This window comes from Cupressus sempervirens, chromosome 4 (assembly GCF_028749045.1).
Source record: "Cupressus sempervirens isolate cs-2001-9-10 chromosome 4, ASM2874904v1, whole genome shotgun sequence".
In the NCBI taxonomy this organism is placed as follows: domain Eukaryota; kingdom Viridiplantae; phylum Streptophyta; class Pinopsida; order Cupressales; family Cupressaceae; genus Cupressus; species Cupressus sempervirens.
Window position 1 is genome coordinate 866,694,270 of NC_143121.1, and position 27,822 is coordinate 866,722,091.

A 27,822-nucleotide genomic window follows, 5' to 3' on the forward strand; every position below is an offset into this window, starting at 1 on the left:
CGAGAAAGGGGCTAAGCCAGTCATCATCACACCCTACCGCCATCCAAAGAGATATAAGGATGAAATAGAAAAGGCAATCAAGGAGTTGATTGACATGGGGCACATACGGCCAAGCAAGAGTCCTTTCGCTTCTTCAGTAGTATTGGTGAAGAAGGATGGTACAATGAGGATGTGCATTGATTATAGGGAGTTAAACAAGAAAACAATCAAGAGCCAATACCCTATCCCGCGCATCGATGAGCTTATTGATGAATTGCACGGTGCATGCTACTTCTCTAAGATTAATTTGAAATCTGGCTACCACCAAATATGAGTTAGAGAGGTGGATGTGGAGAAGACAGCTTTTAGATGCCACTACGGACATTTTGAGTTCTTAGTCATGCCCTTTGGGTTGACTAATGCCCCCGCCACTTTCCAGTCCTATATGAATAGAGCGTTCAGAGATCAGTTGAGGAAGTTTGTGTTGATATTTTTTGATGATATACTGATATACAGTCGTACTTGGGAGGAACATTTGAAGCATATTGATACAGTGCTCAATATTCTGGAAAGGGAGTCATTATATGCCAAGATGAGTAAATGCGAGTTCAGGATGACAGAGTTGCTCTATCTAGGGCATATTATTAGTGCAGGAAGTGTTCGAGTTGACCCCAACAAGATCAGGGCTATTCTGGATTGGCCACCGCCAAGGAACACTTCACAACTCAAGGGATTTCTCGGGCTTTGTGGGTTCTACTGCAAATTTATAAAGGGATTTTCACAGATAGTAGCACCACTTACAGACTTGACACGGAAAGACAGTTTCAAGTGGTCAGAGAGGGCTCGGGATTGTTTTGACAAGTTCAAGGAGCTAATGAGTACATGTCCTGTTTTAGCCAATCCGGATTTCACCAAGCCTTTTGAGCTGAAGTGTGATGCCTCGGGAGAGGGCATAGGAGTTGTTCTCATGCAAAACAAACATCCCATCGCATATGAGAGCAGGAAATTACGAGGTGTTGAGAGAACTTACAGCATCTATGACAAAGAAATGCTAGCAATCATGCATGCACTAGCTAAGTTCAGGCAGTACTTAGTAGGAAGCCGATTCACAGTAAAAATAGATCATAATAGCTTGAAACATTTCCTTGGACAGAAGGATCTTAATGACAAGCAACAGAAATGGGTGAGTAAATTACAAGCCTATGATTTTGACATAGTCTATGTCAAAGGGAAGAAAAATATTGTTGCAGATGCTTTATCCAGGAGGCCTCATTTGCTTGTTGTTGGGATAGTCATGGATGATTGGAGAGAGATGATCTTGGCAGAATATGCTAAAGATAGATGGGCATCTGGCGTTATTGAGGGGGCTATTCAGGATAGCCGATATACCGTTGTAAATGATCTGATCATCTACAAGGAAAGGATTTATTTAGTACCCAAGTCTGCTATGAAGCAAAAAGATTTTGAGGGCATTTCATGATTCACCATTGGCAGGACATCCCGGATTCTTTAAGACATATCGGCAGATGAGAAAGCGCTTCGCTTGGAAAGGACTCAAATCAAAGGTGCTTCAGTTTGTTAGGGAGTGCCCAGTGTGTCAGCAGAACAAACAGGAACATTCCTTTCCAGGTGGGTTACTACAGCCCCTACCCATACCAGGGAAGAAGTGGGATAGCATTTCCATGGATTTTATCACAGGCCTCCCCAAGACACAGGGTCGGGATTGTATTTTTCTTTTGGTAGACAAATTGACGAAATTTGCAGATTTCTTTCCAATTTCGACTACGTACTCAGTAGCACAAACAGAAGAACTATTTTTTCGAGAGGTATTCAGACTACATGGGATACCACGGAGCTTAGTCAGTGACAGAGACAACAGATTTATGAGCCACTTTTGGCAGGAGTTGTTCAGGTTATGTGGAACAGAGCTCACTCCAAGTACTACCCTTACTAATAGGATCACTAAAACACTGATTCTTTGTACAATTGAATTTCGTCAAACACTTGGCATGTAATCTGAACTGTACTACTGAAGAAAATGAAACTGAATATGTACTATGGAAATTCCGTCAAACACTTGGCAAGCAAACTGATTTGTACCATTAAAGTTTAATTCCGTACTCAAGAAATTGTTGTGCAACAAATCCACAGTAAACTGATGTAATAATAGTACCAATATATTTAAGTGTTCAATACAATTGCTAATTATAACTTCCAGATTCTGAAAACTTTCAGACTTGCATTTGTTTGGCACTAAAAACTACTATAAGTATGCACTATAAATAGACCTTATGGTTTGAATTGAACATTAATGTTTGTCACATATGATAAGACTCAGATTTGAAATATGCAATGTAGATAATGACTGATTTCTATGAACTGTTACAGCAATGACTGACAAATACAAACCCTTATTACAAACTTTGACAATAATCTAGCAAATACAATAGAATTAGAAGAACTTGGAATTGCAATACAAGCACTGTAGACAAAAACCCGAATTGTAGAGGAAAGATTCTTACAGTTACTAGAGACCACCCCCAAACCGATGGGCAGACAGAGATAGTGAACAAGTGGGTTGAGGAATATCTCCGAAACTACATTGCAGGGCAATAGAGGGCTTGGGTGAAGTGGCTACATCTAGGGGAGTACTGCTATAATACCTCTTTCCATATGTCTATTCAAATGTCCCCTTTCATGGCACTGTACGGGTATGATGCTCCTAATTTCTTGAATTTGTTATTTGGGGACAGTAGGGTGCCTAAGGCCAAGGATACTTTGCAGGAGTGTCAGGACATTATGCGATCCTTGAAGGAAAATTTGCAAAAGGCACAAAATCAGTAGAAGCAATATGCTGATCAGCACAGGGTTGAGAGGTCATTTGAGGTGGGAGACATGGTGTACCTCATATTACAGCCGTATAGACAGTCCTCTCTTAAGAGGAGTGGAGCAGAGAAATTGAAACCACACTACTATGGACCATTCAAAGTAATTAGGAGAGTGGGTGAGGTAGCTTATGAGTTGGAGCTGCCTGCAGACAGTAAAGTGCATAACGTGTTCCACGTGTCACGCCTTAAGAAGGCATTGGGGCACAATGTGGTGCCTTCAGTAGTATTGCCACCTCTCGATGATGAGGGGAAGCTTATCTTGGTTCCTGAAGCTATACTTGACACCAGGGAGAGGGTGCTTCGCAGGAGAACTATCAAGGAGTATCTAGTGAAGTGGAGGAACCTACCTGTTGAGGATGCTACTTGGGAAAATGAGCAGATATTGCAGCATCCAGAGCTGAAATTGCTTGAGGACAAGCAATTTTGGGAAGGGCGGACTGTAATGTCCCCTTTCTAGCATTCATAGCATGATGTGTCATTAGCGTATTTCCCCATGGTCCCATAGGCTAACTAAGACATCAAAGGGACTTAGAGGCCATTTGACCTAGACAGTTTTCAGTTGTAGGTGTCTCTGAGGGGTTTTGAGGTAGTTTTGGGCATACTTACTATTTATAGTAAGTCATTCTGGACATCCTATGGCAGCAACATATTGATGGTAAATGTTTAAAATTGACAAAAAGATTCATTTATTGTTGATATGATTTATTTTGCATTAATAAAGTCATTTTATAAAGTTAAATTCAAATATTTAACTTTGTTAATGGTTAGACTATAGTTGGTGGGAAATATTTAAATAAAAGAGTCCCCTTTATTTTATAATACATTGGAGACATAAGTTACATAAGGGAGTTATGTTTTATCCCACATTGACAAAACGAAGGCATGGGTTTTGTGAGAACTAAATAAAAAAGGTGGAAGAGCTTCCATTGAGGCATGCTTTGTTGATTGAAGAAATTACTTGTTTAGTTTGGAGATAATCTTCCTGGGGCTTTGAGGACGAAATCCCTCTCAGCTATCAATCTCCACGCTGTTGCAATACACAGTCTGGGGGTTTATTTGGTGCCTGCACGTCAGAAAACTAATATGCAAAGTGAATGGTGAACAGTGAAAGCACTACAATGTCGAGCTACAATGACAATGTTACAGTGCTGAGCTACAGTAACACCTGGCACAGCAGCAGGGTACGAACAGCTTTCTTGGGTGCAACATACAATTCGGGTTTTTTGTCTACAGAGCTTGTATTGCAATTCCAAGTTCTTCTAATTCTATTGTATTTGCTAGATTATTGTCAAAGTTTGTAATAAGGGTTTGTATTTGTCAGTCATTGCTGTAACAGTTCATAGAAATCAGTCATTATCTACATTGCATATTTCAAATCTGAGTCTATCATATGTGACAAACATTAATGTTCAATTCAAACCATAAGGTCTATTCCATAAGGTCTATTTACAGTGCATACTTATAGTAGTTTTTAGTGCCAAACAAATGCAAGTCTGAAAGTTGTCAGAATTTGGAAGTTATAATTAGTAATTGTATTGAACACTTAAATATATTGGTACTGTTATTACATCAGTTTACTGTGGATTTGTTGCACAACAATTTCTTGAGTACGGAATTAAACTTTAACAGTACAAATCAGTTTGCTTGCCAAGTGTTTGACGAAATTTTCATAGTACATATTCAGTTTCATTTTCTTCAGTAGTACAGTTCAGATTACATGCCAAGTGTTTGACGAAATTCAATTGTACAAAGAATCAGTGTTTTAGTGATCCTATTAGTAAGGGTCATTACAGTCAAATCCACAATGTTTTTTATGTGTCATGTTTGAAGAAAGCTATTGGACAACACTTAACAATGTCGAAGTAATTGCCTCCCGTTGATTAAGAGGGAAGATTAATTCTAGAGCCAACTGAGATCATAGATGTCTAGGAGAAGAGGCTTAGGGCCCATACCATTAAGGAGTTTCTTGTGCGATGGAAAGATCTTCCAGTTGAGGATGTCACCTGGGAAGGCGAGCAAATTCTAGAGCATCCAAGTTTGCAATTTCTTAAGGGAAAACAATTTTTGGGCAAGGAGGACTGTGATGTCCCCAATATTATTAAATAATATTTTGTGGTTATGTGGCCAGTAATCAATGTTTTAATCTCTCGGGCCTACTCTTTATTTTATTTTTGTTGTAACTTAACATCCTATCAATGTTTTTGTAATCCTTCGAGAAGCTTATGTTGGTAAACAGATTGTTCTTTTCTATTTAACTCTTAGGTGCCCAAATTTTATGAACAATATCTAGTTACAACAATTGGAAAGTTGCTTCTAAAAAGACTAACTTTCTTCTAAATTATTAGGTACAGCTCCTAATTGCAGATTTGCAATGAATAATTATGTTTTTTCCTAAATCTAACAAGGGGTATTTTCTTAACTCGAGAACAGGAGAGGTAAACCAAGCCAAACCTATACAGGATCTAACTCGAACAAGAAAAGATTTCAGAAGATTAAGTTTATGAACTCACACATCTTATGAACTCATAAGGCTTAAAGATTCAATATTGCATACCAACTAATACTAATTGATTCAGCGAGAAACTAAATACGGAAAAAGAGAGATTAACTAGAAGGAAACATCTAAGGGATCTCTCTTGAACCTATGACGACAATACTTATCATATTCAGTTCGCTGCCTCAAAACAGGGGAATAAAGCTTTGTTCGTTCCTTGTTTTAATTCAGATAAAAGAGAAAACAAACAATTAACAACTAACAGAATGGAATAGAAAATAATTGACACGAAATACCATTAAATTGACTTTGCAACATCAAGTATTTCACACCAAAAATTAGCCGATCTTCTATTAATCTTTCATTTCAATACATATAGGACTCCAAGATGACCGTTATGAAAGAAGTTTAATCGGTTCATCTTCTCAAAAATGACAAATGGCAAGAAGCCAATTTGTCGATTAAAATGATTACATCAAAATATGGAAAGGTGCAGAAAATGAATCACTTCACCTTCTTTCCGTTTTCTGGTTTTGTCCTATAGGTCTTAGCGGCTACAATGATTGGACTTAATTCTTCATGCCTATGAACATGTACATTAGTATATCTTAAGAGCCATTTAGAGTGTTCCCTGGCCAAATCTTTGACAGCACTCAACCGGTCTTACATTTCCTCCATGGCCACATGTACACATCCACCAAGTTTTTGGAGCTCGAAAATTCTATTATGATGATCGGAAGATATCCTCGTCAGACTATCTATGTAATTGGAGAAATTTGATTGCATGACAACTACTCCAATTATTCCCTTTCCTTGTTCACTAGTTTGCGAGTCTATATGCAAGCCTCTCAGGAGTTCATAATCTCTGTCTTGATCTTTCTTCACTTTAGCTTCGGTTTCTTTGAGCCCTTCTTCTGCTGTCAAGACCATTTCGGACTTGAACGGCATGCTTTGGAGCCATTCAAATAAAGGCTCATCTCCTTTAGGTAGAATCTTTGCTTCTACAGCCTACTTAGTCTTCATATGAGTGATCATCTTTAGCAAAGAGACACAATCTTCACTTTTTGTTCTCTTCACGGCCAAAGTGGCTCTATTTGATGAAATATTATCTTTCTCTGTTTCCAGCCTTAATATAGCATTGCTAATTTGCTCTATAATGAAGAGTCCCTCCAACTTGAGTTTCCCGCTCCACTCTCTACCGATCTGCCCAAAATGTTTATCTTCTTGGAGTTGAGAGATGAGCGCTTGAACATCTACAACAGTGGGATCTTTAGTAGTAGGCATTTCGGAGATGCTTGCCAACAGGGTGACCAATTGCCTGATGAAGCCATTAAATTCTTGTATTTCCGCCTTCATCCAGACCTTTGACAACTTAAGGCTCTCCAGCTGTCCTTCACTCACTTCATTTATTGATTTCCACAAGCCCACTTTGGTGTTGTGCCTAGCTTCCCCGAGATCCACCGAATGCAAGGTAGTCATCTGTAGTCATGTCCTCCAATTCTTCCCTCTTTGGTAGGCTTTGCTATCTCCATTGTTAGATTCCCTGTTTTAGGGTCCTGTCCAAGGATAGGCAAGGTCTTCTGCTCCTTAAGCTTACTCAATTCTGATCCAGAGCAGATAGCAAGAGATAAGGTATCCTTGTTGGGGACTCTTTGATCTTTCCTTTTTCTCTTCCTGTCTAGAGTATCCTCCAACCATGAATCTGTGATCATCAATTTGGAGGCCATTCAAAGGGAATCTATGCTAAACATCTTTCTCTTGACTAGAGAGATTGCTTTCGTGGTCGAAGAGAAGGGATTCTTTGGGGCCTATCAAAATGAGCTTCAAAGAATCTTGGTCTTTTTCCGCCTTCGAAGTCTTCTTTGTTGCCTCATCAGATTCAGTGGATTCACTGTCACTGCTTCCTCCATCTCCTAAATCTACCACCTACACTTGAGGACTACTCGACTAAAGAAGTGCAGCACTTGCAGATGGAACTGGGCTACTATGAGGTGAGGGGACTAGAGTAGCCACAGTATCTTTAGGCTCTTCTGCTTTCTTCTTCTCAGCTTCTGCTGGAGTTCTAATCACTGAGAGGGAGCCAACATGACAAGTTTTAGTCAAAGGAATATTCTTGTCGGGAGGTTGATCGCCTTTGCTTGGTGCTTGAGCCGGTCCTTGAGTGATAGCCAAGGTTACACCTAATGTGCCACCTTGAGAGGTGGAAGCCACTGCAGCTGTTAGAGAAGCTTGAGCGAGTGTGCTTTTACTTTGACTCCTTCTAGCTGTGGTCCATTTGACCCACTTCCCAGTCCTTTTAATAATCTAGGCCATCATGATCTCTAGCTCTTCTCCAGCATCTTCATAAGGTTCTGAGCTGATAGGAGTATTTCTTAGCTTTGTTAGATAGGTGTTACTATACATATTTTGTCCATCATCTTCTACTCCCTCAACATTGATATTAACTTTGTACATCCTCACTTGATCTACTGTAAATCTGGCAAAAGCACGATCACGGCTCTTGAACTCATCCTTGCACTCGGCCTAGTAGTCTTCAATGGTGATGATGTGTTTGATCACACTTCCAATCTGCAACACCTCCCTTGCATATCCATTCAGATCGAACATAGGCCTTAAGACCTCATACATCTCCAATTTATATTCCATTTCAAACACCTTTAGCATGTTCTTTGCATCAGAACGGGACTCAACTGAAAGCTCCCACCTTCATAGGAAACTCGTACTTTCTTCTTTAAACTCCCGCTCAGCATGTTCACTTGGATTGCTTGCCGCACAATCTCGATCAACACGATCATATCACTAGGATATCTCGGCAGCGTCAAGGGAAAGCCATCAAAAGCTGCAAGACGCAAATATGAAAAGGATGAGAACTGGATGAAATAACTCCCAATTGGCTAATGGCTGCCATGGCTTCAGGGTTGAATTTCCTCTACAGACATCCTTGGAGCTCCTTGCAAATTCTCATGGTGAATGCATCATTAACTCATATATACTCTGCATAGCTATTTTCCAATTGTAAACATGGGTAGAATTCATAAGACTTCACATCATCAGGAAAATTTTCCACCCTTGGGAGGCCTGGCCATAATTGTAAAGAAGCTAACATGTAAATGAGGAAGGAGGACATGTAGAATGCGTTGTAGAATTTTGCAGCACTAAGAGCATTGGACAGAATCTCGCTTACCTTGTGAGCCCAATCAATATATTGGATGTCAGAGTAGATGACTTGCACCAAAAAGAAATATTGCTCAACAAAGTTTAAAGCTTCTACCTCACCTTTCAATCTGTGTAAGTGTTATCTACCAAAAATTCACCCTGTTAAGTTTGCAGAAAACTTAACCTTTTGGAGTAACATGGAAACGTTCCAAGGTTGTGGGTGAACCGTGGCTGGTACGAATCTCCGGATTCTAAGCCGGCTTCCTATCTGGTATATCACTTTATACTACTAAAACTGAACTTCTGATGGAGGAAAAGGGGAGAAGGATAACAGAAAATGGAAATTTAAAACCTAAGGGGTGATGCACCAGAAAAGTATCACTGAGATCTAACACATAAGCAACACCATGAAACAGCAATAACAAAACTCCCTTGCACAACTCAATAATCAGAATCCTTGCAAAAAGCTAATAAGAGGGCTAAAATAACAGTTTCTAAAAGGAGAATAGATTACTCACAATCCAAAAAACTGCTCTGTAACACAACTTTCAACCTGCAAAAACTGAAACCATCCTGTAGAAGGCATCAACTTGACACACAAATACAGAAAAAAGATAAAGCATAAGCTGAAATCAATGCCCAAAAGTGCTGCAGATCTGTATATATATCTAAATAATGGGTTACAAAATGATCCCTGCTCCTATCAAGAAGTTTGAAGAACTGACAAAACAGGCCCAGTAGAGAAAAAGAAGAACCCCCTACAAAATGAACCCTCAACTCATACATATCCACCCTCCTCGCAACTGCATTTTGAGAGTCATAAATGCTGGGTCGGATTCAACCCCAAAGGCCAAACTTGAGTTTTCTCAAAGACTCCAAAAGGTGTACAAAATCCCCCCAAAGGGCAAGCTCTGATAATATCACCAACTGCCCCACATAAATGGAGTCATATCACCTGCCAGACCCCAAAAGTCCTCAAAAAGTAGTAACTCCTCTGGCCTCCAAGTCCCATCAAAACCTGACTCAATACTTAGCCATAATAATTTGCAAAATATCTGCTTTTAATCCTCTAAAGGAAAATTAAACATTTATTTTCTTTGCACAATAATATTTATTAAACGATTTATATCCTGTAACAAAAATATAAGGCATTTAATATCTATTAAATAATAATTTATTATAATATAGTTTGTTCTTTTTATTTTAATAATTATTAATTATTTTATATAAAATATTAGAGTGATAATAATAAATCACTTAATATTTTATTTAGAATAATTAGTATTTATTAAAACAATAAGGATAAATTATGTTATAATAATTTATTATTTTACAAAGAAAATAAAAGTCTAATAAAACCTTTAAAAGACTTAACAACATGACATTGCAAAAATAAAATGACATAAATATCGAGCCAAGGTAAAGGAAAACTATGTCTTTTGTTGAAACAACACATGGCGTCAAGGCTTTAGGAATTGCAAATTGCATGACACAAGGCAAGAAGCCTTATACGTGTCAAAGGGCATGATATAAACCTAAAACAGATGCCGCTCCCTTCATTTTGGCTAATTCACACTTGCAAAAAGAAGGGCTATGGCCATGAGGAAAACCGAGGGTTTGATGGAAAAAACCAGACCCTTCTCCCATGCTCCTTGCTGAGTCCTCTAGTTGTAGCCGCCATGGAAAGAGGGTTTGGAGCTGAAAGCGTAGAGTTCTCTGAAGTTTTGTCTCTATTTTCTGGGCACGTTTTCCTCTCCATTTCATTTTCTCAAAACGTGGATCATTCTCTGCACTACGGCTGCCATGTATTTCCTTTTGATGGCTTTGAAGGAAGCTCTAACTAAAAGCTTTGAGTTGGAAGAAAAGCCATCCCTTCCACACATTTTATGAGGTTTTCTGTTTATGCTTCGTTGGATCCTCTTCCTGCATTCGGATTTTGTTAAATCCTCTAATTTTGGACACCATTCAAAACTCGAAAGGTATGCCTTTTGCTTTTGATTTGCAGGGTTTTGAGTCGCCATTTGGGTCTTCTACTCTGCTTGGTGCGATTTTCTGAATATATGCTGAATATATGCAATTTTCTGTTAACGCCAGTCCATAAAGAAAAAAGAAAAGAAAAAGGGCTTGTTCTGATTTCTCTTGTGATTTTCCCTGTAGCTGCTCATGATTGATTTTTACGTGAGCATCAACCTTTCATTTGTATCTGTAGATGATATTGGAGCCTTCATTTACTGGGTCAACGTGATTCACTTTGATTAAATACCATGGCCGATTAAAAGAAACCTCTTTCGTCTTTTATTGAGATCTGCTGCTATATTTTTTGCTGTTTGGGAATTGAATCTGCTGTCCAAGCTGCTTCTGAGTGTCTGATGTGTTCTTCATGTTATTCAAACTGGGCACTGTTATTGTCTGTGTTGACTGGTTTATGACAGCAAGTATTGCAAAATGAAAATCCTTTTGATCTCCCGCATGTAAAATCATCTTCCAAGTGTATTGTCATCACAAAGGCCTGCTGCAATGTTCTAGACCTCTTCCATTCAGCATGAGACACATCCATTTGTGCTGTAGCTGTCTGTCCTTCAAAAAAAAAACATCTATATCTGCATCTTGAGACTTTTAAAGACATTTTCCAGTAGCACGTTTTACATTTGCAATGAAGACCTTAACGTTCAGCATTGCTTGAAGTATTTCTTGTTGATTATCATTCATACTTTCTGGTAGTAAGTTATGCATCTGCGAACTGCAATGTTAATCATAATTATCTGTTGTAGCCTTTCATGTACCCTGTAGCATGTCATCTATGAGGTTCGAGCACGGGCTCGTGACACTCATAAATTATCTCTCCGTGATGTGTATCTGAACATGTAGAGTACTGTTTTTTTGAGATCAATATGCTTATGCTTGATTATGATGAAAGGTTTCGTATCAGAGAAATAATATGTCCCTTTAACATCATATTTTCTGATTTTTACATTTAAGCATTTAGAATTTATTCTACTATTTTTACACGTATTCAGAATAGGAATTATATAGCATGCGTGGGTACTAAGTTGGTAATAACCAGTCATTGCTTAGATCGTTTAAGATCTAACCCCATTGCTTTTCATGTAGGACGAGGACGAACATCATGGAGCTATCAGGTCGAGAGTTGCACCAGAAGCGGCAACAAAGATCGAATAACCAGTCAAAGGCTGAAAGGCAATGACTGGTTACCTCTGACTCTACTCCCCTATGCTGTATTTTTCTTATTTTCAATATGTGTAGAAGTAGTAGTCAGACTCATGGCTTGCGTGAGATTTCCATTTCGAGCATTTTCATATTCATTCATTTTATGTAAATATCAGTTGTATTTCAAAAATGAAAATACAAGGACATTTATATTCTTTTGGTACATAATGAATAACATTCATGCACCTTTGATTACTTGCTCTTATACTAAAAATTTTACGAGTGTGCAAAATTTTAGTAACAATTTTGGCGACACCTGCTATATGTCTGCCTGCTAGACATCAAAACTAGTAGCCTTACTGATCAGTCCATTGGGCAATAGAGTCAATTTGGGCATATGAGAATAGGTGATTGTTGTTTTCAGCTCAGTGTCACGGGTATCGCTTGCAGTGGTGAAGAAGAAATTCTTCATCATTATGAGTTATGTTTGTGATACTGGGCTGAAAAGGATTTATTGCATGTTCTCATATAGCTGAGCCACAAAAACATGACATAGGTAGGCAAATTGGAGTACTACTGGGTGTATGTAGGTTTTATAGCTAGGTATCTATGTTTAGATATGTGCATTTGGACTTGTACATGGACTACCTAATGACTATCAGATTTGAGGATACTATTGCATGTGCATGTATGTAAGCATGGGTATGTGATTATGATATCTGCATGCATGCAGCATTATTCTGCTCTGCCTAGCTGTGCAGCACTTTGGAAACTCTTTATTGAAAATAGGAAACACTCAAAACTAAAGCAAGCATGTGCTGGAACAGCACTTAGGGAAAACCAAACATCTAAACTATTATATACAAAATGAGACCAATAGATCATACCTCAAAGCAAGGTTTGAGGTGAATCCCATTTACCGAGATCGGTAAAACATCTCCATTCATCGTGGAAAGCTGAAAGGCATTGTGTTCTTTGCACTCTATGATGATGAATGGACCACTCCAGAAAGCATCAAATTTGGAGTGCTTACCTAGCCTACTCTTAAGCTCGTCCCACTTGAGTACTAGATCTCCAACCTTGAAAAGTCTTGACTTTGCCTTCTTATCAAAGATCCTCTTAGTTTGCAATTGTTGATACTCCATAGTTTGCATTGCTTTGTTTCTGATTTCTTCCAACTCCAAAAGTTAAGCATATCTTACTGTCATAGGGTCACTTGGTTCAAATAGGACTAGCTGGCTAGCAAGGTCTAATGCTGGAAGCTCAGCAGATATTGGTAGTCGTGCCTCTTTCCCATATACCAGCATTTAAGGGGAAATTCCAATCACCTTTTTAGGAGTGATCCTGTCAGCCCATAATGCGGTTTTCAGTTTTGAATGCCAATCACGCTGATTGTCCTACAAGGTTCTTTTAATGATCCTTATCAGGTTTTTATTGGTGGATTCCGCCAATCCATTCCCTTGAGGATAGTAATTAGAAGAAGTGTTAAGGTAACGCCATTTTTTACTACCCAATTACTTACTTTTAAACCTATAAATGCAAGGGCATTATCTGATATAATGGAATCAGGTACCCCAAATCTGCAAACAATATCTTCATAAAAAGCAAGGACGGCTGATTCATTAGCCTCCTTCAAGGCTATTGCTTCCGTCCAGCGAGTAAAATAATTTGTTGTAGTTAGGACCCACTTGTGCCCCACGCTTGAGGGTGGATTAATTGCTCCAATAAAATCTATTCCCCACTTCATAAAGGGTTGTTGTACCTGAATGGGCTATAATGGTAAAGCTGGCAGTTTTTCTTTTCCAGCAAACATGGCACATTTCACACATTTTCTTACCCAAGCATGGGCATCCTTAAACAAGCTTGGCCAATAATAGCCAGCCCTCAACTTTAAATGCTGTTGTTCTAGGTGAAAAGTGACCTCCTGAAGGTCTGTCATGGAATTCAAACAAGATTTTGTCAAACTGATCATTGTCTACACATCTTAACAGCGTACCACTGTGATCCTTCCTGAACAAAATATCATCGATTAATACATAAGGAACAAATTGTAATCGGAAATACCTTCTCTTGGCCTTGTCGAGATCTGCGGGACACTCTCCAGTTTGAAGAAAGTGAGTGATTTCTTTTAACCAGCTTGCTGGTTGGTCATTTTTTGCTATTCCATGAATAACCAGAGCTGTTTCTGCTTTTTCCTTATCTTCCGCAACAGTTACATCAGCAATCTACTCACAAAGACCCTTCCCCCTAACCAGCTTAGTAATCTGGATATCCATGTCATATTCCATCACTTTAGTAATCCACCCAACCCTCTTCTCATTTAAATCTTTACTTAGTAGGAACTCTTTAATGCTAGGATGGGCTACCATAATGTGTACCTTGTTATGAGACAGCATATGCCTGAATTTCTTCAAGCTCATTACAACAGCCAACACATGTTTCTCGACAAAGCTTTATCTTTGCTTGTGATCTTCAAGGCCTTTACCAAAGAAGGCAATAGGCTGTTCAAAGCCTTCGTCATTCTACTAGACTAAAATTGCAAAAATGACGTCATAGTTGCCATAAGCATATAAAATGAAATCTTTTTTAAAGTTGGGATTTACCAATGTCGGGGCTGATGCTAAGGCCTCTTTGATCTCTTGAAAACTGCTCTTTCCTTCCTTGGTCCAGCTGAAAACTGCATTTTTCTTCAACATTGTTGTTAATGGCTTTAACAGGGTGGCTATATCAGGTAGGAAGCGTCTAACAAAATTTATCCTTCCTATGAAACTTTGTAGCCCCTTCTTATGATGAGGTAAGGGAAGCTCTAAGATAGCTGCAACTCGTTCCGGGTCTACTGTTATACCTTCCTTAGACACCACATAGCCCAATAACTTACCTTCATGCACAGCAAATACACATTTTCTAGGATTAAGGGATATGCCAAACTCTCTACATCTCTGAAATATTTGTGTAAGATGACCAATGTGATCTACAGCATTTTTTGAATAAACTGTGATGTCATCAAGATAAACCAGCACGAATTTGTACATCAGATTATGAAAAGCCATGTCCATGGCCTTTTGGAACGTGGCTCCTGCATTGGGCAAACCGAAAGGCATCCTTCTATATGCCATTGTACCCCATTTTTTAGTAAATGCAATCTTAAACTGGTCCTCTTCTTTAACCAAAACTTGGTTATATCCTGAATAACCATCAAGGAGCAAAAAACGCTCTGAACCAGAGACACATTGGAGTATTTGCTCCATGGATGGTAAAGGGTGACGATCTTTCAATGATGCCCTGTTGAGGTCTCTGAAATCAACACATAACCTTAGTTCCCCATTCTTTTTTCTAACGGGAACAAGGTTTGGTACCCAGCTAGTATGCTTGATGGGGAAGATTCTACCGCTTTCAATAAGCTTGAATACCTCCTTTTGCATTAAAGGTTCAAGATTTGGATTGACTGGTCTTTGCTTTTGCCTTATAAGCTTGGAGTTTGGCTCTAAATCAATGGTGTGTTGGGCAAGTTGTGGATCAAAACCCTTAAGATCTGCATACTCCCATGCAAAAATATCATTAAATTCTTGAAAAAGCTGAATATAAGACTGCTTCTCTTTTGCAGGAATTACTTTTCCGAATTTTAAGTTTTTTCCTTTGGCAATTTCAAGGTCCTCATAATGGTCCTATTGGACCAGCAGGCTGGTTTTGTTCTTTCTGGCCTGATCATCAGCATTGAAAATAGATTCAAGGGTAACTAATCCCTTAGGTAGCTTATTGGACTTTAGTCGTATGATCTGATCGCCATATTGCTGCTCTAGCTTATGCTGATTGGATGCAGAAAACACATCTTCTTCGAGCAAGAAATTCAGAATTTGCTCATCACTATCAAACACTTACCAGTTAACATCATTATCAGGTATAGAAGGCTCGAATATAATCTTGATATGTTGCTGTACATGTTCCTTATTAATATTTCCAGCTATATCAAACTGTGCTCCTATAGCAGGCAACCTATCAGCATGCTAGTTTAATTTTCTAGAGACAGCAATAAGATTAAAAGCATCAAAATTTTCAATTTCATCCCAAACTCTGTGCTTGTAGTTCTTCAATATGTCATTTTTAGTCACATGCAGTCCTCTAACCTGATTGACAATCAATTCACTATCTCCAAATACCTTTAAGCATTTAACAGCCCTCATTCTAGCCCATTCTAGCCCTTGGATCAAACCTTCATATTCAGTTGTATTGTTAGTACATGCAAAACTGAATTGAAAAGCTGCATAATGCTTATCTCCTTGAGGAGATACTAACATTGCCCCTCCGCCTGAACCATTCTTGCTTCTAGAGCCATCAAAGTACAACTCCCAAACCTTTTCCTGTTCACCATTAAACTCGTTTGAACTTTTAACAAAGTTTGGTATAACTGAACCAGCCTCCTAGAATATATAGTTTCCTAAACCAGCCTCCAAAATAGTGTTGCTTTGATTTCCTAAAGCATTTTCTGTTGCCCACTCATCAAGGAGAATATCAGGAATGTTTTCTACTTGGGTACTTGCTTCTAAGACAGCAAAATTTTCATTTTGATCAAATGCAACACAATTTGCATTGATCACGTTGGGTATATACGGCTCAATGTGGTTCCTTGCAAGCCCCTCTGATTTGATGGTCACTGTGCTCCCATAACGGGTTCTAAACAGCATGTGGGACCAATCTGAGGAAAGGTATCCTCCTATTTTTGCCGTAAATTCTCTTGATAAACGAAGGGCAAAATACGGAGGAAGATCAATTGCAAAGATATCTTGGGGAACGGAGAAGTTGGGGCATGCATGGAGTGTCGAATTGGCGTCCTTAACAACCCCTCAAGTGTTAACAGTGGAACCATCCAACTACACTACCCCCTTTTCTAAAGGCTGATAAACCAAACCCAACTGATCAGCAATCTTCTTGGGCATTATAGAACTGGTAGCTCCGCTATCTACCATACAATTATGTACTAACTTATCTCCAATGATCAAAGATACGTAAAAAGGAGGTGGTTTCACGTTCTTACCTTGAAATTTATTGCTGTCTTGAGAAGTAACCTCCGGAACAGCATATTTTAAAACCACCTTGGGGTTCTCATCAGTCATTTGCATAGAACTCTTCTCTTCAGTCAAGGCCTTCTTCAACAAATCAGTTTGCCCTGGGATGGCTAATGAATTCCACTATGTTGTAAGGCATAGGTGGAAGTATCTTGGGATACGCCTTTACATCTGTCGTCGGTAGAAATTGTGTATCGGCCGACGGGTCCCTTCGGAAAGGAAATTGTGTATCGGCCGACGGGTCCCTTCGGAAAGGAAATTGTGTACCAGCCGACAAGTCCCTTCGGAAAGGAAATTGTGTATCAGCCGACGGGTCCCTTCGGGAAAGTTCTTCGGAAAGTATTTATAACCCCTTCGGAAAGCATTGTAATCAGGAGATCATATCATACCATCGAAGCATAATGTAATGTTTTGGCATATGCGAATAATAATAAGAGTTCTGCTGGTTGCTGTTCATGTTCGTATTCTTTGTCTGTGTGCGTTTCTTAATTAATCTATGTGGTAAACAACATCAGCCTGATTTAATTGTGCCTGGGGTTGCTCTTTAGTTGGCATGATAGGATTGCTTTGTGACACATGTCCTTGGTTGAATGGTGTCTCACTGACTGCAGGTTCTTTACCTTTATTTGCAGCTTGCTCTGCTTCCAAAGCTCTTTTCTTTGCTCTGGTATAAGTCGCAATTGGTGCATCATCATTCACCCCACAAAATTCCTCTATTTGCCAATTTATAAAAGCAGCATCAGTTAGGATTGGATCATATTGCTGTTCTGTTGTATCTCCAGCTACTTCTGATTGTGTACTTGCAGCATTTTGGACCATCAATGCTTGGTTGATGACCCCATTAGAGCATGTTGCCTGATTATGTGGTTGATTACACAGATAGCACCATTCATATTCAGCAGCTAAATTATTTTGGGCTGGTACTATGTCTTTGACAGCATTCAAAGGCGCTGGTGCATACGTTTGAAATGGCCTCCGGTTCACATTTTGTCTATTTCCTTGATAATTATTCTGATAAGGTGGCCTCACACCTTGATTTTGTTGCTGCTGTCCTCCTATTTGCTGTTGGTAATATGGATTCCCACTTTGATTCTGCTGTTGGTAAGGGGGCCGTCCTTGGTATTGTTGCTTCTTGATGCTTACCAACTCATTTCCCATAGTCTGCAAGATATTCTCCATCTTTTGTTGACTGCTTTTAATATCTTGTAACTCTTGGGATGGCCCTGCAGCAGTTGAATCACTCATTGCAGCAATTTGTAATGTTGGAACAGTAGGTAATGTTACAAAAGGAGGAATGATCAATGGCATATTCGGCTGAATATCAAGAAATATAGGCATTGGGGGCCTTGGTGCTATTTTTCCAGCTTGAATTAGGCAATTTTCTGCCCTCACAGCTAAATCATATGACTGCGGCAGTGAGATTCCTCCCATAGACTAGATTAAGACTGATATATCGTTGTTTAGGCTCTTTAAATAGTATAAAAAGGCATGTTCAGCAGAGGGTCTAACTTGAATCGGAATCCTATTCCAGGTCCTTTGAAACAGCATATTGAAATCTATCGTTTGTTCTTGAGGGGCCCTTTTGATAGTAGTTAATTGCTCCACCAAGGACAAATAATTTGACTTGTCTTCAAAATATTTGCTCAAACCATCTCCTAAGTCGTCCCATGTGGCGATAGAACCTACGTTCAATCCTCTGAACCATTGAAGTGCCTTCCCCCTCAAAGAAGCTGCTAGCAATCTTACCGCTACATTATCTTGCGTGATATGATAGGCATAACATAGGGTTGCCACATCTCTAATGTGCTCTAATGCTGTGGTTTGCTCTTCCCCTGTATATTCTGGTAGATTTTTTAGTGCTGCAAGGGGAATATTGTCATGTTGAGCAATATTCAAAGGGCTGCCTTGATTAAAAGGCACAAAAGCAAACTGCCTCGCCATTGCTAGTGGTGGTATAGGTACTTGCTGATTTGAAACTGTTCCAACAGCACCTACTGAATGTGTACTATTTTGTGCTGCTGTAGATGGTGTAGAAAATAAAGACAGAGACCCTGTCCTGAAAGATGGTGAGGCTAAATGCCTTCTCACTTCTTTGTCTGAACACTTTCTTCTTCTTTCGTAAGACAGCAACGGTCTCTCTCCTGTACCAGGTGGTGTAGACTGATTTCTCTCTGAAGGAGGAGTTCTTTTAAGTGTTCTCCCTCTTCTTTTTGGTGAAGAAAGCTCTAAATACTCAAAAGACTTTGAGCTTCTAGTTTCAATGCGTCTCATACAGCACTACTCTTCATAACCATGAGACTGAGTCGCCAGATATGCAACAAAATACCCTCTAAACAGGTCTATTTTTACTAACAGCATATCAGAATCAGCAAAAATATCATAAAAACTATGTAAAGACCAGTTCTAAAAGATTTTAGTCAATAAAACTGTCCCACCGAGCATGCCAAAACTGTTATCTACCAAAAATGCGCCCTGTTAAGTTTGCAGAAAACTTAACCTTTTGGAGTAACATGGAAACATTCCAGGGTTGTGAGTGAACCGTGGCTAGAACGAATCTCTGGATTCTAGGCCGGCTTCCTATTTGGTATATCACTTTATACTACTGAAACTGAACTTCTGATGGAGGAAAAGGGGAGAAGGATAACAAAAAATGGAAATTTAAAACCTAAGGGGTGATGCACCAGAAAAGTATCCCTGAGATCTAACACATAAGCAACACCATGAAACAACAATAACAAAACTCCCTTGCACAACTCAATAATCAGAATCCTTGCAAAAAGCTAAGAAGAGGGCTAAAATAACAGTTTCTAAAAGGAGAATAGATTACTCACAATCCAAAAAACTGCTTTGTAACACAACTTTCAACCTACAAAAACTGAAACCATCCTGTAGAAGGCATCAACATGACACACAAATAAAGAAAAAAGATAAGGCATAAGCTGAAATCAATGCCCAAAAGTGCTGCAGATCTGTATATATCTCTGAATAATGGGTTTCAAAATGATCCCTGCTCCTGTCAAGAAGTTTGAAGAACTTACAAAACAGGCCCAGCAGAGAAAAAGAACCCCCTACAAAATGAACCCTCAACTCATACATATCCACCCTCCTCGCAATTGCATTTTGAGAGTGATAAATGCTGGGTCGGATTCAACCCCAAAGGCCAAACTTGAGTCTTCTCAAAGACTCCAAAAGGTGTCCAAAATCCCCCCGAAGGGCAAGCTCTGATAATATCACCAACTACCCCACATAAATGGAGTCATATCACCTGCCAGAGCCCAAAAGTCCTCAAAAAGCAGTAACTCCTTTGGCCTCCAAGTCCCATCAACACCTGACTCAATACTTAGCCATAATAATTTGCAAAATATCTGCTTTTAATCCTCTAAAGGAAAATTAAACATTTATTTTCTTTGCACAATAATATTTATTAAACGATTTATATCTTGTAACAAAAATATAAGGCATTTAATATCTATTAAATAATAATTTATTATAATATAGTTTGTTCTTTTTATTTTAATAATTATTAATTATTGTATATAAAATATTAGAGTGATAATAATAAATCACTTAATATTTTATTTAGAATAATTAGTATTTATTAAAACAATAAGGATAAATTATGTTATAATAATTTATTATTTTACAAAGAAAATAAAAGTCTAATAAAACCTTTAAAAGACTTAACAACATGACATTGCAAAAATAAATGACATAAATATCGAGCCAAGGTAAAGGAAAACTATGTCTTTTGTTGAAACAACACATGGCGTCAAGGCTTTAGGAATTGCAAATCGCATGACACGAGGCAGGAAGCCTTATATGTGTCAACGGGCATGATAAAAACCTAAAACAGATGCCGCTCCCTTCATTTTGGCTAATTCCCACTTGCAAAAAGAAGGGCTGCGGCCATGAGGAAAACCGAGGGTTTGATGGAAAAAACCAGACCCTTCTCCCATGCTCCTTGCTGAGTCCTCTGGTTGTAGCCGCCATGGAAAGAGGGTTTGGAGCTGAAAGCGTAGAGTTCTCTGAAGTTTTGTCTCTATTTTCTGGGCACATTTTCCTCTCCATTTCATTTGCTCAAAACGTGGATCATTCTCTGCACTACAGCTGCCATGTATTTCCTTTTGATGGCTTTGAAGAAAGCTCTAACTGAAAGCTTTGAGTTGGAAGAAAAGCCATCCCTTCTACACATTTTATGAGGTTTTCTGTGTATGCTTCGCTGGATCCTCTTCCTGCGTTCGGATTTTGTTAAATCCTCTAATTTTGGACTCCATTCAGAACTCGAAAGGTATGCCTTTTGCTTTTGATTTGCAGGGTTTTGAGTCGCCATTTGGGTCTTCTACTCTGCTTGGTGCGATTTTCTGAATATATACAATTTTCTATTAACGCCAGTCCATGAAGAAAAAAGAAAAGAAAAAGGGCTTGTTCTGATTTTCTCTTGTGATTTTCCCTGTAGCTGCTCATGATTGATTTTTACGTGAGCACCAACCTTTCATTTGTATCTGTAGATGATATTGGAGCCTTCATTTACTGGGTCAGCGTGATTCACTTTGATTAAATACCATGACCGATTAAAAGAAACCTCTTGAGTTTTTTATTGAGATCTGCTGCTATATTTTTTGCTGTTTGGGAATTGAATCCGCTGTCCAGGCTGCTTCTGAGTGTCTGATGTGTTCTTCATGTTATTCAAACTAGGCACTGTTATTGTCTGTGTTGACTGGTTTATGACAGCAAGTATTGCAAAATGAAAATCCTTTTGATCTCCCGCACGTAAAATCATCTTCCAAGTGTACTGTCATCACAAAGGCCTGCTGCAATGTTCTGGACCTCTTCCATTCAGCATGAGACACATCCATTTGTGTTGTAGTTGTCTGTCCTTAAAAAAAAAAAATCTATATCTACATCTTGAGACTTTTAAAGACATTTTCCAGTAGCACGTTTTACATTTGCAATGAAGACCTTAACGTTCAGCATTGCTTGAAGTATTTCTTGTTGATTATCATTCATACTTTCTGGTAGTAAGTTATGCATCTGCGAACTGCAATGTTAATCATAATTATCTGCTGTAGCCTTTCATGTACCCTGTAGCATGTCATTTATGAGGTTCGAGCACGGGCTCGTGACACTCATAAACTATCTCTCTGTGATGTGTATCTGAACATGTAGAGTACTGTTTTTTTGAGATCAATATGCTTACGCTTGATTATGATGAAAGGTTTCATATCAGAGAAATAATATGTCCCTTTAACATTATATTTTCTGATTTTTACATTAAAGCATTTAGAATTTATTCTACTGTTTTTACACGTATTCAGAATAGGAATTATATAGCATGCGGGGGTACCAAGTTGGTAATAACCAGTCATTGCTTAGATCGTTTAAGATTTAACCCCATTGCTTTTCATGCAAGACGAGGACAAACATCACGGAGCTATCAGGTCGAGAGCTGGACCAGGAGCGGCAACAAAGATCGAATAACCAGTCAAAGGCTGAAAGGCAATGACTGGTTACCTCTGACTCTACTCCCCTATGCTGTATTTTTCTTATTTTCAATATGTGTAGAAGTAGTAGTCAGACTCACGGCTTGTGTGAGATTTCCATTTCGAGCATTTTCATATTCATTCATTTTATGTAAATATCAGTTGTATTTCAAAAATGAAAATACAAGGACATTTATATTCTTTTGGTACATAATGAATAACATTCGTGCACCTTTGATTACTTGCTCTTATACTAAAAATTTTACAAGTGTGCAAAATTTTAGTAATAGTAAGAGGACCATGATGTCGACAATCTCAAGTTTAAGATTAGTCCCAAACAGAGTCTTAGGAACCTTACTCTTGGCGCCCCGTGGTTTCTGGAACCATGATTGCATGATCTCTTTTCTCCAAGTCATCTTCTTTGTTGAGAACTTGAAAACGGCTCCTCCAAATGTCAAATCTAAAAATTCCTTGAAGGCAATTCACCACAATTTGCCTATCAATGGAGGTCAACACTGTGTCATCTAGCAATACAATCTGTCTAGTGTCCGAGTTGTAATGATTTATGCATTCATAGATTAATTCCGGAGTTTGGACTACAACTGGAAAACCAGCTGCCTCAACTAGCCCGCATCCTCGGAGCTTCTCAGTAATGGGATGGATTGGCTCCGATCTCTCTCTCTTCTGAAAATCTTGCATATCATAGAAATGGAGAGAAGTATTTGTGAAATTTTGCAATTAAGACTTAATTTCGTTGAACCCGTCGAAACCCGCAAATCTAGTTGCCATTTCTGTTTAAGAATGAATTTTGAATCCAGAAAAAGAAAAGAATAGCAAATGCACAGTTACTAGCTTTTTGAAAAAGTTGTACAAATTAATAGAATAACAGTTCAAGAAAGAATGGTAGTTTTTGTAACTGTTCATATTTCCATCTATATAGGAGTTTCAATTCATCCATTGATCTTCAAAATTCGTGCCACACGAATGAATTGAAGGAGAGATCCGTTGGATCAGTAAATGCATGGTTTTAATGGATATCTCAATGTCTTTTCACTGTTCCGTTGGCCCAACGGTAACTTTCTATCTTCCCATGCTTACTTTCCTATTTTCCTTTAAGTTTCAGGAAGTTACAAAAAGAGTACTCCATGAGAAAATATCTGCTGAGTTGGATTCTGCTTAATAACTCTTTCCCGCAATAGTTAGAATATTTCCTAGCATCATCTTGAGAAGTTTTTCGCACAAATTGTGGGTCCAATCCACTTACAAACTTGATTTTCTTTAAAATCCAGAAAATTGTCCTCATGGGTTGAAAACCACCAAGGAGAAGACAATTTCCATTTCTCTACCCAGGCTTCCCTTTTACTTTACCTTTTGACTATTGTTTCCTTTGGGTTTGGAGATGTCCAAAAGGAGTGCGAAAATTCATTAGGGACCCACCTTTTGTTTCCTTTCCTTTAGAATTGCCTTGTGCAGAAAATCGACTTCATGGGTTGAAAACCTGCTAAGGAGAAGTCAGTTTTGAGTTTTCCGCCTGGAATGATTATAAGAGTTGTGACGAATCCTGAACATTCCCTGAGGTAGATAATCGTCAAGGAACATGAATTTTCTATACAGCGCCTTATTATTTTCTTATTTTGATCCAACTACATTATTTAGTGCTCTTCACAAGAAATCGTCTTCAAGGGTTGAAAACCCGCCAAGGAGAAGACGAAGTCTAGATTTCTGCAAGCTTCTATTCTTATGTGAGAAAATGATAGGCCGCAAATAGATATAACTCCGTAAATGATCTTTGTATGAGCAACATGAATCTCCATCAGATTAGGCACCAAGCTACCCGCACAATCCCTCCACATAAAGGTAAAATTAGCCGGCTATGAAATGTGGAGAAGGGGAAAATGAAAAATCCGATGAAGACTCTTTCCACCTAAGGGGGCTTAGACCTAGTCTTGAACACAACTAGGAAATTACTAAGGCAGAAGAAATCACTTTTACTACTCGGGTGCAAGATGAAAAGTGGGGCAACAGCTTCCCCAAAGCCCTTTATAAGGCTATTTTGTAGGTTGTTTTAGGCATGTGATTTGGATTTTTTCTTTGAAATTGTGAATTCCTGTTGGAGTTTTGGATTTGTTTGTCATTTCGGAAGTGGAAGATCTTCCCTACTTGACTTTTCGGTTTCGGTAGGATTCAACCCTCACCCTATTCCGTCACCTGTAATACTTTGTTCGAATCTAGCAAATTGGAGCACCATCGTTATATATGAGTATTCATTGGAGGTTATCTCTATTCAATATCTATTCATGCTTGGCATTTATTTGATGGCTTTGGTGTTCTAATATTATTTGCATATAAGTTTGTGCTCTCTTCCCAATCTCCGTGCAACACCTTCCATTTTGTGCACCATACTACCTCCCTTCGAACTCCTCCCTCCATCTTTCATACTACCTCCAATTGTTGTATTAGCACCCTTCATCTATCGTACTACCTCCCTCGGTACTCCTCCCTCCATCCACCGTACTACCTCCCTTCGTACTCCTCCCTCCATCCATTGTACACAAACTTTTCGGTACACCAACCTCCCGCCTAGATTGGAACATTACAAAGGAACACTCGCTTTATTTAGAACTGGAAAGCCAACTCTATTGGGTGTAGTAAACTAACAAAGGCAAAGTTTTGACTAAAAAAAATCCCGGTGCTTCACCCCTGTGAGCATCACCTAGATCCAATGAGTGCTAAGTGTTCCATTTATTCTCATGAGAGATGGATTCATGTTGAATCACTACTCATGAAACATGGGTCATCGAGTTTGACTCAAAATCACACAGTTAAATCCTGATATTCACATCACAATTTGACTAGCTGTGGAAATCATCTCCTACTTATTAAAAAAAATCTACAAAAAGAGGAGGGAATCATCATTGCAACTTCAACCCACTATATTATTTCCTTTTTATAATTTCAGCTCCTTTTAGTTTGTTAAAGCTCTTTTAATAGCCATCCCCTGCCCTCCCATCCCCAAATTTTGGGAAAAACTTGTCCATCTGAAATAGCATCCCTCTGCTCCAAAAACTGATAAACACTGCAGTTAATATTGCCTTCCTTTTGAAGGACTTATTTGTAGTTCGATGGCTTGTGGGACACCCAATTGATTGGTCAACATATATGGTCCTAGATGGCTTCTCATTTTGCTTATTTTTCTCAAGTTACCATGGTACCTTCCCCCTTTGGCACAAGGAAAAGTTCGAACTGGTTTGTGGTTCTAGTCCGATTCTGACTTGGTTCAGGCAGAGTATGATTTTTGCCCTATGGGTTCGATCAGATTTGAACCTGGGCAAACCAACACCAAAAAGTTCGAACCCGCAGCAAACTGGGCCCCATGGATAGCAAAAAATTGTTTTTTTTGGGTAAAACTGAAATGCTTTTTGTTATCCACAACCCTAAAAGTTGTTATGAATTGCTTTTGGTGGCCTTTCATTGTCATTTTATGTTTCCAAACAACTTATTTTGTCTTTAGAAAGAGCACATAAGTTTTTGAGCAAGCATCCAATTGTGTAAGAAGGAGTTTGAATATTAATAGTTTTTCTGATTTTCATACCATTAGTTGAACAATGATACTTAAACTTGATATTTATAATGTTTTGAATCTTTGATGTTGAAGTTGATTGAACTATATGATGGTATGATCACTATGATTACAAGTTTAATTGTTTATGGTGTTTTTGTTGTTTAAATGTGTTTATGCTACTATGCTACATATATATATAAGCTTTTACATATTTTTGTACTAACAAACCCAAACCCCTCGAACTTGCGAACTGGTTCTTGAACTTTGAACTTGGAACCGAACTTGAACCGGCAACTTAGTGTTTTTCAGATTGGTCCGCTTTCTCTGTCTGGTTTCATTTTGCAATTAAAATTAGGGGTCTTGCGTATAATATTGCTCTTGGATTCAAGAGTACGTGTTTTCCAGTTGATTTTTTGGATTCACCTACGTATAAGATTGGTTTTGGAGTGAACGGCATATATTAATCAGTTGATATTTTGGATTCAACTGTACATAAGATAGTTTTCCAATTCAACTAAGTGTGATCCGGGAAAATATACTTAGTTGAATCCAAAAGCAATCTTATACACATCTTCATGGGCTGTGAAACACGCATGCCAACAATTGGAGATCTTTCAAAGCATTAGTGAAAGGCTCTATTGTCAAATTAATCTATAATCATCTGATTCCTGTGGCGACCAAGACTAGGGACCCTAAAAATCCCAGCCAACTGCTTAATACATTCCCAAAGTCTTCGTTAAGACCTCTGTAACTACGTCTTGTCTCAGACCTAGACAATGGCCCTGTAAGAGATTGCGCGTCTACCATCGGAATTGGGTACCTAACCACTATTACCATTTTCTCTAACGGCGGTCAAGTCACTAACGACATGGAGGCTGTAGGACATGTTGAAGAATATTCTATCCCTCTGTCTATAAAAAGATCCCCTCTCTCCATCCCTTTTCTCCTACTTCCTACAAACACTTGGTTCACAGGAAAGCCCGGACAATTCCAGACATTAAACAGAGATTGGAAACCAGGGTCTGTGAGAGTTAATTTCATCCCCTACACATTACTTTTACTAGGTTGTACTGCTCCAACTGACTGTTATAATTGATGGCATTAACATTGGTCAATTAGCATGTCTTTAAACTTGTTCCGTTTCATGAGACGGTTCATTTATGACATCTATATTTTACATTTGAAAACCCAACGTAAAATTTAGCCAAAAAAGGCACCTGAATGGGTAGAGCATCCATGTCAGCTCTGAGGGCAACGAAAGGAGGAGCGCCGGAGCCTATGAAGGCCACCACTCCTGTCTCTGCAAGTGGCCACCTGTACTTGACACCCATTTTCTCCAGTTCGCTTCGTATGATTGCACTGGTCTCGAACTCCTCGTATCCAAGCTCAGGATTCTCGTGAATTCTTCTGCGGGTGTGTTTAAGCCAATCAAAAGTCTCTTCTCTCTTTGCAATTTGGAGAATTTCCTGTGAGTGTTCACTATAAGTCTGTGAAATCCCGAAGCGATCCATGGCCGATAAAGATGCATCTTGGTTGGACGGGTTCGAATCCCACGCAAGATAAGCCGAGGGTATATGCAAAATTAAATATAGAATCGTAGCTGAATACCCACACGAACGTCTACCCATTTTTGCAGGCAGAGTATGCAAGCAAGTACGCGCTACTTCATTTTCCTTCTGCGAGGAACTCTTGCCGAAGTGACAATTACGTATTTATTTTTTAGTGGGAAAGTGTATAGATGGATAATTTTTAACATCTATGGCGATAAATATTGCTTATGTGATAAATACGAATCTAATTAATTAATTAATGTCTACTACAATGACGGAATGGGATGGGAGAGTGAGATGGTGTGAGAGTGTTAATGTTAATATTTATTCTTACAAGTGAAATTTGACAACTATCTATATGTCAAAAGTTTAAATTTTATTAGAAATAAAATATACTTTTAAAAATAATTTAATAAATATCACATAAAATATTTATTTAAATTTTAATATTTTGAAGTATAAATCATTAATTTTTTAAAAAA

The 27,822-nt window shown here is 38.6% G+C and overlaps 1 protein-coding gene across 1 annotated transcript in view; it reads right to left on the reverse strand.

Annotated features, from left to right (window-relative positions):
• LOC149564161 (IAA-amino acid hydrolase ILR1-like 1) overlaps positions 1 to 27,516 on the reverse strand; it is a 49,074-nt gene extending 21,558 nt beyond the window's left edge. The window contains exon 1 of the mRNA XM_089827224.1: positions 27,008 to 27,516. Coding sequence (XP_089683350.1) covers positions 27,008 to 27,418 — 411 coding nt within the window. The 5' untranslated portion in view covers positions 27,419 to 27,516. The remainder of the gene's footprint in view (positions 1 to 27,007) is intronic.
• Between the last annotated feature and the right edge of the window lie 306 nt (positions 27,517 to 27,822).